This window comes from Aulonocara stuartgranti (assembly GCF_965226115.1).
Source record: "Aulonocara stuartgranti genome assembly, chromosome: 4".
Taxonomy (NCBI): domain Eukaryota; kingdom Metazoa; phylum Chordata; class Actinopteri; order Cichliformes; family Cichlidae; genus Aulonocara; species Aulonocara stuartgranti.
In genome coordinates this window covers 12,469,545-12,482,500 of record NC_138942.1, presented here as the reverse complement: position 1 = coordinate 12,482,500, position 12,956 = coordinate 12,469,545, and the positions used below count along the sequence as shown (strand labels likewise).

General features: G+C 43.4%; 2 protein-coding genes across 2 annotated transcripts in view; one reads left to right on the top strand and one right to left on the bottom strand.

Annotated features, from left to right (window-relative positions):
- gcgra (glucagon receptor a) overlaps positions 1-10,745 on the bottom strand; it is an 82,806-nt gene extending 72,061 nt beyond the window's left edge. The window contains exon 1 of the mRNA XM_082530874.1: positions 10,165-10,745. The gene's annotated coding sequence lies outside the window, so the exon portion shown is untranslated. The remainder of the gene's footprint in view (positions 1-10,164) is intronic.
- On the top strand, positions 2,606-3,571 carry LOC309705648 (G-protein coupled receptor 183-like; the record flags this gene model as incomplete). The annotated part of the gene is made up of 1 exon (XM_082531574.1): positions 2,606-3,571. The coding sequence occupies one exon, from the start codon at positions 2,606-2,608 to the stop codon at positions 3,569-3,571; it is 966 nt and encodes a 321-aa protein (XP_082387700.1).
- Positions 10,746-12,956: the final 2,211 nt, after the last annotated feature.

Genomic DNA, 12,956 nt, shown 5'->3' with positions numbered 1-12,956 from the left:
ATGAAACCGACGGTCATATTTGGAGAAAAAAAGATTTATGTAATAGATGAAGGTGGAAACGGTAGATTTGCGATGCTCCTGGGGAATTTAATAGACTGTAAATATCATGTCATGTCTGCATGAGCGTCAGGTTCTACTTGTGGGAACCTGCTGTGCTTGTCAAACAGGTACAATGATCCTCTGCTGCCCCTCTAGACAAAAAAGAAGTAATGCAAATAAATCCCACCCCTTTTTTTCTCTCTCTGTCTCCCTCACTTCTGGATCATTGTGGGTTTTCCTTCTTGTCTTCACATGGAAACAGAACACTGGGTTCTACTTTAACCGCTCTGTGAAACATTCGGTCCCAGTACGTCCTGACTCATAACTCTCACACACACAGGCTTTATGCACCTGCCACATCTTTTTTCACCTTCACTTGTAACTGATGAGCACTCCATTGGGAATCTAAACTAGCTGTTTTCTTCAGCTACATGAGTGAGACACTGATGCATTAAAACCCAGCAAACACAATTTAGATCTGCTCTCGACTGCTGATGTTTTCCTGCACTTGTGTTCAGTGATTGAGGACAGCATTCATCACTCCCAGTGAACAGAGAGCATCATCAGACTGGTCCCGTGATGCTCCCTGTCAAGCAAATTGACACTGGCAAGCTTATCTATAACCTCTGGCACAGTTCACAAATTTCTTGCTTATGTAAAAATATCAGCACAATACAGAAACTCTTCATCACAACAGTCTCTCTACTGAAGAGTCAGCCCCTCATGATGTCAGACAGAACCTCCCCTGGTTGGCGTCAAATACACGACACTTCAGAGAACTTATAAATGAACACCTGTAACACGCTCAGCGTCACACTTACTGCTCAGCTTAGAGGAATCATTCAAACAGGTGAGTAGAACATTGAGATGCTTTAAAATGCTTCAAAGTCCAATGTGATTTTGTACATGGGTTTTAATTCAAGAAGTTTGTTTCTAATCAAACTGCTTCACTCAGTATGTGTCCTTGATAAGAGCACAGATGCCAAACCATATATTAAAGTAACAGATCAATAATTCAGATTTGAGGGATTAGAGGTTAACTCTGTTCCAAGAAATTATCAAAGTGACAAATGGAAAGAGGTCTGTTTATTTTTTCCTCGCTTGACATTGCGCACATCTTCATCTTCATCTTCGTTATGCATGGAGTGACTTTATTTAATAACAAACGGTAGCATTTCTGCGTGTTTTAGCTGTAAAGCAAAAAAACATATGAAATTATCTACAGTGACTAGAATTCTGCAAAGGACAAATCTGAAATTTTTTTAAGAAAAAATAATTTTTGGTGGGTAATTACAATATGAGTTTTCATAAAACATGATAGAAGTAATCCAAATTTCAAAATCAAATATTTAATAGCCTTTGCTTTCATGCATTATTGGATGCAGTGCAATACAATAATCAGCAAAAATCACCTCATCAGAATTTTAAAAATGCAAATCAACATCAGTACAGTGCTGTGATCCACACCTGATTAAACCCTCAGAAATGTGTTCTTTGTAAATTCTGTAATATAGACTTCATTTTCCAGTGATTGCCCAAAGAAAAATACAATTGATTAGATGTGACATTTCCAGGGACGAGCATCTTTGCCAAAGATTACTCCTCCCGTGATTAGTCCCACCGGAGTGTTTGTGGCCTGCAGCAGAAGCACCTCAGAAACATCGCCCACTAAGGAACAGAGCTCAAGAAAGGTCTGTATTATAGCAGAACAGTTCCCTTGATGGCAAGGAACAGTCACAGCCTCTGGCTTTAATAGTTCATTACTGGAGGTAGCTCAGGTGTACTCCATTTAAAAACTCTTGCACTTTCACATTGTTCAAATCAAGCTGACTACGAGCTGCTGCAAACATTCCCGAAGCCCAGAACAAAACCTGATATTTATCAATAAAAAAAGCTGCAGAAGAAAAATCAAAAATCTTCTTTTAGGACCCAAAGACAGAGAAACTTATGGCTTATGAATGTTTTTATTCCATCAGTCCACCTTTGATAAAATTCATTTTCCAAGTTATCATTCTTCTATATTGAAATTAGCTTAAAGATGAGCTAAATGTCAGAAATGGGCTTTTAAAAGCTCCCAGAAATGATCAAATTCCCACTGACATTACTTACAATAATCTTGAACAGAATATGACCTTTTCCATTTTAATTTGGCAATCACTGCCCTTTTTATCCTTCTGTGAAAGGGTGGTGCTTTTAGAATGACTCTCTTAAGTGAGTTACATGTTCCTAGGGGGAGTCACGTTTCCCAGAGGAGAGTCCGCACAGACACAATAACATGATAACAGCCTGAGGAGAGGCTCTGACGGTGTTTGCGACATGTTTTTACTGTCTCTGGAGCTACTTTATCTCTACTTGTAAGATGAATCTCAGCAGATCAGAAGCAGGGATAATAATTAACAGACAGGCTGTGGCTTCACAGATGTAAAAGAAACCAAAACACTTTAATAACTTCGTGGCTTCAGTGGTATCAGCTGCTGTTTTTTGTGCTTCTTACTGGTCAGAAGTAGCTCAATAATCCTTCTCGCTCCTCTCCCATCAGACTGCTGATTTTTGTGGTAGCACAAACATGGACACAAATGATTCATCACTCAGCTCAACATCCATCCTGACCCAGCTGCTTCTCAATACCACAGCATTCATAAACAGCACGGCAACATCCTTCAGTGCTATTGATGGGTGCGACAACCTGATAGAGGCCGTTCTCTTTGACCTGGCCGTTCAGTGCATCAATGTAATTTTGGGTATCCCGGCCAACTTACTCGTCATTGCTATTCTCATCCACAATCGCAAAGAGCCCTCCACTTCAGACATATTCTTGGGCTGCTTGGCCTTCATGGATGCCTACTTTGGTGCAATGACCCCCCTGAGCTTTCTTAATCTCTACCTCTGGCAGCTCAAAGAGGTGTTGTCTGCCATTAAGTTCTCCTATGGCGTGAAAGACACCAGCGGTCCGTTGTTCCTCTCCTGCATCTGCTTGGATCGCTTTGTAGCTGTACTCTTTCCAATCGCTTTTGGGCAACTTAAACACTTCAAGTACAGGTTAGGCCTCTCAGTGCTGGTGCTCTGCCTCACCTTTGCCTACTCAGCAGCCAAGATGGTGGGAGGACTCCCCAACTTTGAAAAGCTGTTCACCGGTGAGGTACTGGCAACATTTACTTGGATGGTGGTGTGTAACGCAAGCATCCTGTGGGCACTGAAGAAGTCCACCGGTGCAGGGAAAGATGCAATGCACCCCATGAAAAAGAAGGCCTTCAAGATGGTGCTCTCTATCCTGTGTATCATCGTGTTCAACTACCTGCCACTTGTTGCTCTGTTTCCATTTGAGGACTACTACTCCCCTCATGTGTTTCGCTGCTACGTGCAGCCCGCGGGTTTTGCCTTTCTGAACATCAGCAGCACAATCCAGCCCCTTGTCTACTTGTCTCGTCTAGAGAAGGTGCCTTTCCTCTCTGACGCCTGCATTAAAAAGATTACTTCCTGTTTCGACCCAGAGAAGAACCAGAATCCACAGGAGCAAAACCCACCTGCTTAGATTCACAAAATATAAAACTATAACACACATATTAAAATCTATGAAAAATAATTGTCTGTAACTGTGAGAGTCAAATCCTGAGTGTAAAGTCCTGCTTTGTTTTTGTTTGTTTTTTCACAGTTTACGTTTTACTTGAATGCATTTTTTTCATAATCAGTGAAAGAAATCTGTATCAAAAATTGAATCAATAATTAATCAACAACTAGTAGACAATGTTAAAATTATAAGCATTTTAATTTCATGTTTTCATAATGTGATGAATTGCTACAAGGAACATGTGAACTATTTGATTGTGTTTTGGCGCCACCGTGAGGACAAAATACATCAATAAACTTTATCCTTCCAGTGAATGTGTGGACCAGTGACTGTGGTGAGGTTGTGAGGACATTTAGGCTCAGAATCCCAATCAGCATCATACTGATAGCAAAAGGAGCATCTATCTGTTTCATGTGTGATGTCTTTCTCAAGGTGCATGGTGCAGGACGGGGTGTATACATTCCCCACATACGATCGTGGCTCAAGAGTTGGGAGTTCGCCTTGTAATCGGAAGGTTGCCGGTTCGAGCCCCGGCTTGGACAGTCTTGGTCGTTGTGTCCTTGGGCAAGACACTTCACCCGTTGCCTACTGGTGGTGGTCAGAGGGCCCGGTGGCGCCAGTGTCCGGCAGCCTCGCCTCTGTCAGTGCGCCCCAGGGTGGCTGTGGCTACATTGTAGCTTGCCATCACCAGTGTGTGAATGTGTGTGTGAATGGGTGGATGACAGGTTGTGTAAAGCACTTTGGGGTCCTTAGGGACTAGAAAAGCGCTATACAAATACAGGCCATTTACCATTTACCATACCTCTCCAACATAATAATGAATGAATAAGTCAAACAGTGAGTTTTTAACAAGGGTTAGTGTTTGCCACACACCAAAAACTCAGCTGCACCACTACAGGGAAAAAACACTACATATGATTTTATTCAATGTAGTTAAATGTGTTGTATACAGATCTATATTTTCTTTCCTACTGAGTGAACATTCATGCCATGCTCAAATGTATAAAGCACACTGGTATGTTCAAGAATACCACACAGTTAGGTTAACATAGCATACAACCCAAGTGAAAAAGCCATCTTAGCAATAATATCTGTCTTCCAACACCTCTAAAAACTATAAATAGGATGTGTTATTTCTTCCTTTCTTTAAATCCCGGAAAAATGCTTAAGTGTAAAATTTACAGTTCACCATTTTAAAAGTGTTTGCATAACAATCTTTGTGGGGACCAAAGATCTGAAGACATTTTTGACTCAAAATGTGGTTTGGTTAGGGCAACTAGGGAGACTCACTTAGATGTGTCCTGGTCCGGCTGGCTCATGATAGTTGCAGGTTTTGTGTATGTTTTGCTCTCTCTCTCCCCGCACTCTCCAGCGGGGAGAGCACAGCACCTGCAGCCAATCCTCCCTCGGATGGAGCGGCAGCGCCCATGGTGGAGCCGGCTCCTCCCGCCCCAGAACCAGGTACCTCGAGTCTTTGCCTACCTGCCCCTGAGCCCTTCACTGGTGAGTGTCATATATTTAATATATATTCTTAGTGCTTATTGTCTGATTATATTGTTTTATGTATTTTAAGCTCAGACGAGACAAGAACTAGGTTAAGGGTGAGAAGTTGCCCTGCCAACAGACCTTAGACAGGGGAACTGGAGAAAAGAGGAAGTTTCACACACAAAGAGGAACTGAGTAAACTGAGTGTGTGTGTGTGACGTGCTGCATAATATAACCATCCTGGCTGCTACCGCAGTCAGACTCCGCAGTCTCTGTGCTCAGTCTCCATTTTCTGGAAAATGTAAAATTAAAGATCATTTTTTGAGTTAGACCACTTTGAGCCGTGTTTTTCTTCGCTGCCAAAAGAATGCAAAGAACTAAATTTAATATGAGCTATCAAAATGTGCAGGGTTTTAATGCAAATTTCATTGATTTTTTTTGTTTGAGGATGATGGCGCAAAACTTGCAGTTTTTGTTCACTTGTGCAACCACGCACTGCAGTGGGCTCAGGCGGTTTTCTGAGGCGACCCCGAAATAACCTATCCTTCTTTTCTGTTAAAGTTTAAGAGTGTGTTTGACAAGGGGTCGAGCCCCAAAGCGGCGGCTCATCGCCTGCTGAATTTGAAGCAGGGGTGGCAGACAATGGCCAACTACTCCATTGACTTCCAGATCCAGGCCAAAGAAACTCGCTGGGGAGAGAACGTGCTGCGAGGTACCTTGTTAAATAATCTTTGTGATGAATTTAAGGACAATTTGACAATGCGGGTATTGCCCACCTCTTTGGGAGCATTGTTAACATTAGGTAAGTCCCAGTTCCTAGGGACTTACCTAATGTAAGGTACCTATAAGGTATATAAGGTACCCAATGAACTTGAAGGCCGTATACATCACAGCTAGGCAATGGCACCTGGCCCAATTTGAAGGCTGCACCAAATGCAGCTAAAAAATGCCTCCTTCATTTCCCTGGATATGAAGGATGGGTCAAGTGCATCCTTCGTGGCCCAGCCTACCCCCTACGGCCCAGCCAATTCCAGTTTCCAAAAATGGCGGCAGCTACTTAGTTTTAATACTCTTACTCTTTCATGCTCACGAAATAAACTTTTAAGGTATTTTCAGGCGAGAACGTAGCTGTGTAAACTTCAAATATCTGCTTGATTTACCAAGAGATCACGCATTTGTAAAAGTGCGCCGACATTTCTGGAGACGTTTGTTACGCACCAGCTAGATAGCTGACTGGGAGGACAAGGCTCACTAAAGCCGGCGAGAAAACCAGACTCCCGGCACATCGTTTTTAGACCTCCCATGTTCTTTCGGTACTCAGGTTAAACATGATATATAAGTCACTTAGATAACTTAAAAATGTTATTGTTTGGCTTTTTTCAGTGTTTTCTGGCCTTCTCGGTCTTCGAAGGACCCAGCCCATGTAGACCGCGACGGCTGTGTCCTCCGAAGGTTGCGGCCCAGGAATTGGGACATACCTGTAGTGTATCAAAGATGATGATCATCTGTGCGCCCGTCGGAGCTCTCTGCACTACATCTCCCACGAGCCTTCGGAGCAATCCAAGATGGTGCCTGAGGGAGCCCAAGCGGAGCTCTGTGAGCAGGGGAAGGTCTTAAATCAGGAGGAGCCCATGCAGTTGGGCCACTCTCGCCTGTCGTCTGGTCTCCGTGTTTGGTTTGTGGCAAGAGAGGCACATTGTGTTGCAATGTGTCCGGCACAATCAAACAAAATTTCATTTACTTGGCTCTCGTCAAAATTTCAATTTAATTACCGAGCCATTGCCACTCTCACTCCAGATTTCCACTCTGTCAATAAAGCACCTGCCAGACATCACCCACATTACAGAACCAGTCGCCCTCACTTTATCTAGAAACCATTCAGAAACCATCAGATTTTTTTTTGTATTTCAAGCTCCTCAAACACCGTTTGTTTTAGGTCACCCCTGGTTGCAACAATATAACCCTCATATTAATTGGAAGAAGACGTGCACATCTGGGTGGGGGGAGTGCCAAGTGGACTGTCTTAAATCTGCCACTCCCCCTGCTTCAGCATTCAAATTGCCACCAGTCTCAGAACCCCCAGATCTTTCTCTGGTGCCATCGGTCTATCATGACATGGCCAAAGTGTTTCGTGAAGACTGAGTGCGGGCATTATGCCCCCACAGGATGTATGATTGGGCAATCGAACTGCTCCTGGGGCTTACGGGCCTACGAGTCGTTAATTCGTATCACTTGTTTAGAATCCGCGTGGTTGACAAATGGAAGACAACCTTTAACACACATCTCGGTCACTTTGAGTACCTTGTGATGCCGTTCGGGCTAACGTCTTCCAGACGTTGGTTAATGATGTACTCGGGGACTTTTTCAACCGTTTCATCTTCGTGTATTTAGACATTATTCTAATCTTCTCTAAGACTGAAACTGAACACATAACCATGTAAGACAGGTCTTCCAGCAGCTGCTTTAGAACAGACTTTTTGTTAAAGGAGAAAAATGTGAATTTCATGTGCAAAATGTTATTTTTGGGCTACATAATCGAACTCAACTAAATGAACTCAAGCCAGACCCAGCTAAGGTTAGAGTGGTTGTGGAATGGCCAGAACCCACAGATATTTATTGCAGATTCATCAGGAACTTCAGTAAAATCGCCTTACCTTTGACCCATTTGACCTCCCCCAAGATCCCTTTTCAGTGGGACCCAGCAGCTCAAAAGGCCTTCACTAAGTTAAAGGAGCATTTCACTACCGCACACATCCTGACACAAGCCGACTTGCACCTCCAGTTTATAGTGGAGGTGGATGCCTGGGATTCTGGAGTCGGCGCCACCCTCTCCCAGCAACGAGATGGTAAGCTATGGCCCTGTGCCTTTTTCTCTCGCCATCTCTCTCCTACAGTGCCCAACTATGATGTGGGAGACTGGAAGTTCTTTGCAATCAAACTGGCCTTGGAGGAGTGGAGGCACTGGTTGGAGGGCATGGCTCAGCCATTTATCGTTTAGACAGACCATAAGAACCTGGCTTACTTACATGGAGCAAAATGACTCAACGCACTGCAAGCCAGATGGGCTCTTTCCTTCATCCGCTTTAACTTCTCAATTACATACATGCCAGGGTCCCGGAATGTGAAGCTGGACGCTCTGTCCCGGCAGTTTTCGACGCACAAGGAGAAACAGGATCCTGAGCCCATCCTTCCAGCAACTTGCACTATTGGAGCAATCACATGGGAGATCGAGTTGGCCGTTCGGGAGATTAAGAGCCGAACCGGATCCCGGAGGAGGGCTCGCAGGGCAATCTTTGTTCCGTCCACCGTCCACTCCCGGGTGCCACACTGGGCTCATACCGCCTGCTTCACATGCCATTTAGAAGTAAACAGAATGATTACCTTCATCCAGCGCTATTTCTGGTGACTCACCTTGTCACCAGATGCTCAGGAATATGTCTCCACCTGCTCTACATGTGCCCGAGACAAATTGGGGAATCAACCACCGACTGGCTTGCTACAACCACCAGCTCAGCCGTGGTTTAATATCATGTGGACTTCGCCATCGGCCTACCCCCGTCAGCAGGTAACAACACAATAATGACTGTTGCTGATCAGTTTTCTAAATCTGCTCACTTTGTAGCACTTCCTAAAGTCACATCGGTCCTGGAGACAGCCCAGCAGCTCACTAACCACGTGTTCGCCCTCCATGGCATCCCGGAGGATATAGTATGGGATCATGGACCTCAATTAACCTCTCAGGTATGAAAGGAACTCTGCTCACCTCTAGAAGAAAAGGTTAGTCTCTCTTCTGGTTACCACAGAGCAACGGACAAACGGAGCACGCCAGTCAGGAGCTGAAGACCGTGCTTCGCTGCATCGTCGCCTCCAACCAAACCATCTGGAGCGAGCAATTGCCCGGGGTGGAGTATACCCACAACAGCTTGAAGTCTTCGGCTACAGGGCGTACTCCCTAGGGTATCAGCCCCCCCGTTCTTGGCCGTGGAAGGTGAGTACTTTGTTCCTTTGGTCCAGTTTCACCTCTGCATGTGTCGCCAGCTTTGGAGGGCCACTCAGGTGGCACTGTTACGCACCAAAGAATGCAACAAACATGCCGACTGGCATAAAACTCCCGCTCCAGAATACACCATCGGTCAGAAGGTACAGTTGTCCACACACTACGTACCTCTTCATACTGAATCTAAGAAACTCAAATCAACATTCATCAGGTTGTTTGAAATCGCAGCACTGGTTAACCCAGTTTCTGTTCACCTTAATCTCTCTCATAATATGAAAATACACAACGTCTTTCATGTGTTCCAAATAAAGTCATGTCTCTCTAGTCCATTGTGCTGAAGAGAAGGGTGTGAGTGGATTACCTTGCTTCCCCCCCCCAGAGCCCCAGACCAGTTCCCAAGTCACTGTAGGAATAGATCTATATAGCACTGTGATTTCCTCACAGCTTGTGTTTTTATAAGATGTGACTCAACTTTACTACAATTATATGACCCACTGAAGCAGCCAAGATTATGATTTGTATTACAGGCTTTTGACATGAATAGATTATTCTTTATTAAATCCTATTAAGTTGGTATAAATTTGTCCTGCATTGGATTTTATTGTGGATTTGTTTGGTTCTGCATAAACACATTCCCTACTGTATATGTAATTTTTTAAGCTTAAGCTCCATTTGTTACTCTTCTGTTTCTTTTGCACTTGTCCTTATGCTGGTGCACCAATGGTTTGGTTGGAGATGCACAGGCTTAGTGTTTTAATTTGAAAGATGCAGAGAAAGCAGGAAGAATGTGCAGGACACAGTGCAGAACCACAAGAATCCGGTTGTTCAGTGATGATGCGACGAATCCTACTTCCGGTTCTAAAGTAGTCTGCGTTTAATATGGCTTTTGTGTTGTTAACATGTTTAATGTTATGTATTTTCTTCTATTTGATCTCAAAAAGCTCCTAAAACAGTCAGTGATCCCTGTTGACCTCCCTCGGCTTTTATTACCACTAATCATTTATTTAAGCTCGGTTTTTAAAACCTTAGGATGTAACTACAGCCCAGCCCATGCAGCAGTATATGAATGACTAACCTCGTATTGTGGATGGATTATCTCAGTTGTTCTCCTGGCTGAAGTTTGGACCTTTTACAGCATCCTGCCATGCGATTACATTTGTTCCTGACCACCGAGAACACTCACGTTAACTTTTATCGAGTGGAAAAAAAGTTAGCTTGTTTATATTATGCTAACATAGCTGTGTCGCTAGCGGTCACGTAGCACATCATTATATACCAACTAGCCAAACTTCAGTAACCCTACAAACATCACTGCTGTTTAGTTTTCTGTCTTCATTTATGCTGGAAGTGATAGCAGAGCTGTACGTTTTAATTTGTTTCCAAAACCCTGCAGTCAGGACATGCTATATTTTATTTAGATAGAAGCTAGCGAGCTAACTTCCTGCTAACTTCTAACTCCGTTAAATGTCATAAATTCCGTTTTCATGGATGCCTGGATGTTAAACTCAATTGTTACACCTGGTAGAGCAGAACGCTGATCATTTTATTAAAGATGAAAGACTTTAGACAGTTTTTCAACTCTCAGTAATGCCATAGTGATCGTTTGATATATGGATCTGCAGCGGAGTTTAGACCCAGACACGGCTAGTGACGTCAGACTGAACAACCGGATAGGAAGGATAGGGGGTGATTGTGGCTCAAAAGTTGGCAGTTCGTCTTGTAATCGGAAGGTTGCCGGTTTGAGCCCTGGCTCCGACAGTCTCGGTCGTTGTGTCCTTGGGCAAGACACTTCACCCGTTTCCTACTGGTGGTGGTCAGAGGGCCCAGTGGAGCCAGTGTCCAGCAGCCTTGCCTCTGTCAGTTTCTACAATGTAGCTTGCCATCAACAGTGTGTGAATGGGTGGATGACTGTATGTAGTGCAAAGCACTTTGGGGTCCATAGGGACTAAGTAAAGCGCTATCCGGTCGTTAAGTGATGACGTGACGAAGCCTACTTCCGGGCCTAAAGTAGTCTGCGTTTAATATGGCTTTTGTGTTGTTAACATGTTTTATGTTATGTATTTTCTTCTATTTAATCTCAAAAAGCTCCTAAAACAGTCAGTGATCACTGTTGACCTCCCTCGGCTTTTATTACTGCTAATCATTTATTTAAGCTCAGTTTTTAAAAACCTTAGGATGTAACTACAGCCCAGCCCATGCAGCAGTATATGAATGACTAACCTCGTATTGTGGATGGATTATCTCAGTTGTTCTCCTGGCTGAAGTTTGGTCCTTTTACAGCATCCTGCCATGCAATTACATTTGTTCCTGACCACCGAGAACACTCACGTTATCGAGTGGAAAAAAAGTTATCTTGTTTATATTATGCTAACATAGCTGTGTCGCTAGCAGTCACGCAGCACATCATTATATACCAGCTAGCCAAACTTCAGTAACCCTACAAACGTCACTGCTGTTTTCTGTCTTCATTTATGTTGGAAGTGATAACAGAGCTGTACGTTTTAATTTGTTTCCAAAACCCTGCAGTCAGGACATGCTATATTGTATTTAGATAGAAGCTAGCGAGCTAACTTCCTGCTAACTTCTAACTCCGTTAAATGTCATAAATTCCGTTTTCATGGATGCCTGGATGTTAAACTCAATTGTTACACCTGGTAGAGCAGAACGCTGATCATTTTATTAAAGATGAAAGACAGTTTTTCAACTCTCAGTAATGCCATAGTGATCGTTTGATATATGGACATATATGGTATATGGATATATGGACGGCTAGTGACGTCAGACTTAACGACCGGATACAAATACAGGCCATTTACCATAAGCGTCAGGTTCTACTTGTGGGAACCTGCTGTGCTTGTCAAACAGGTACAATGATCCTCTGCTGCCCCCCTAGACAAAAAAGAAGTAATGCAAATAAATCCCACCCCCTTTTTTCTCTCTCTGTCTCCCTCACTTCTGGATCATTGTGGGTTTTCCTTCTTGTCTTCACATGGAAACAGAACATTGGGTTCTACTTAGCAGAGCCTCAAAATTAACCGCTCTGTGAAACAATCGATCCCAGTACGTCCTGATTCATAACTCTCACACACACAGGCTTTATGCACCTGCCACAGCTTCTTTTCAACTTCACTTGTAACTGATGAGCACTCCATTGGGAATCTAAAATAGCTGTTTTCTTCAGCTACATGAGTGAGACACTGATGCACTAAAACCCAGCAAACACAATTTAGATCTGCTCTCGACTGCTGATGTTTTCCTGCACTTGTGTTCAGTGATTGAGGACAGCATTCATCGCTCCCAGTGAACAGAGAGCATCATCAGACTGGTCCCGTGATGCTCCCTGTCAAAGAAAATTGACACTGGCAAGCTTATCTATAACCCCTGGCACAGTTCAGAGATTTCTTGCTTGTGTAAAAATATCAGCACAATACAGAAACTCTTCGTCACAACAGTCTCTCTACTGAAGAGTCAGCCCCTCATGATGTCAGACAGAACCTCCCCTGGTTGGCGTCAAATACACGACACTTCAGAGAACTTATAAATGAACACCTGTAACACGCTCAGCGTCACACTTACTGCTCAGCTTAGAGGAATCATTCAAACAGGTGAGTAGAACATTGAGATGCTTTAAAATGATTTTGTACTTGGGTTTTATTTCAAGAAGTTTGTTTCTAATCAAACTGTTTCACTCAGTATGTGTCCTTGATAAGAGCACAGATGCCAAACCATATATTAAAGTAACAGATCAATAATTCAGATTTGAGGGATTAGAGGTTAACTCTGTTCCAAGAAATTATCAAAGTGACAAATGGAAAGAGGTCTGTTTATTTTTTCCTCGCTTGACATTGCGCACATCTTCATCTTCAT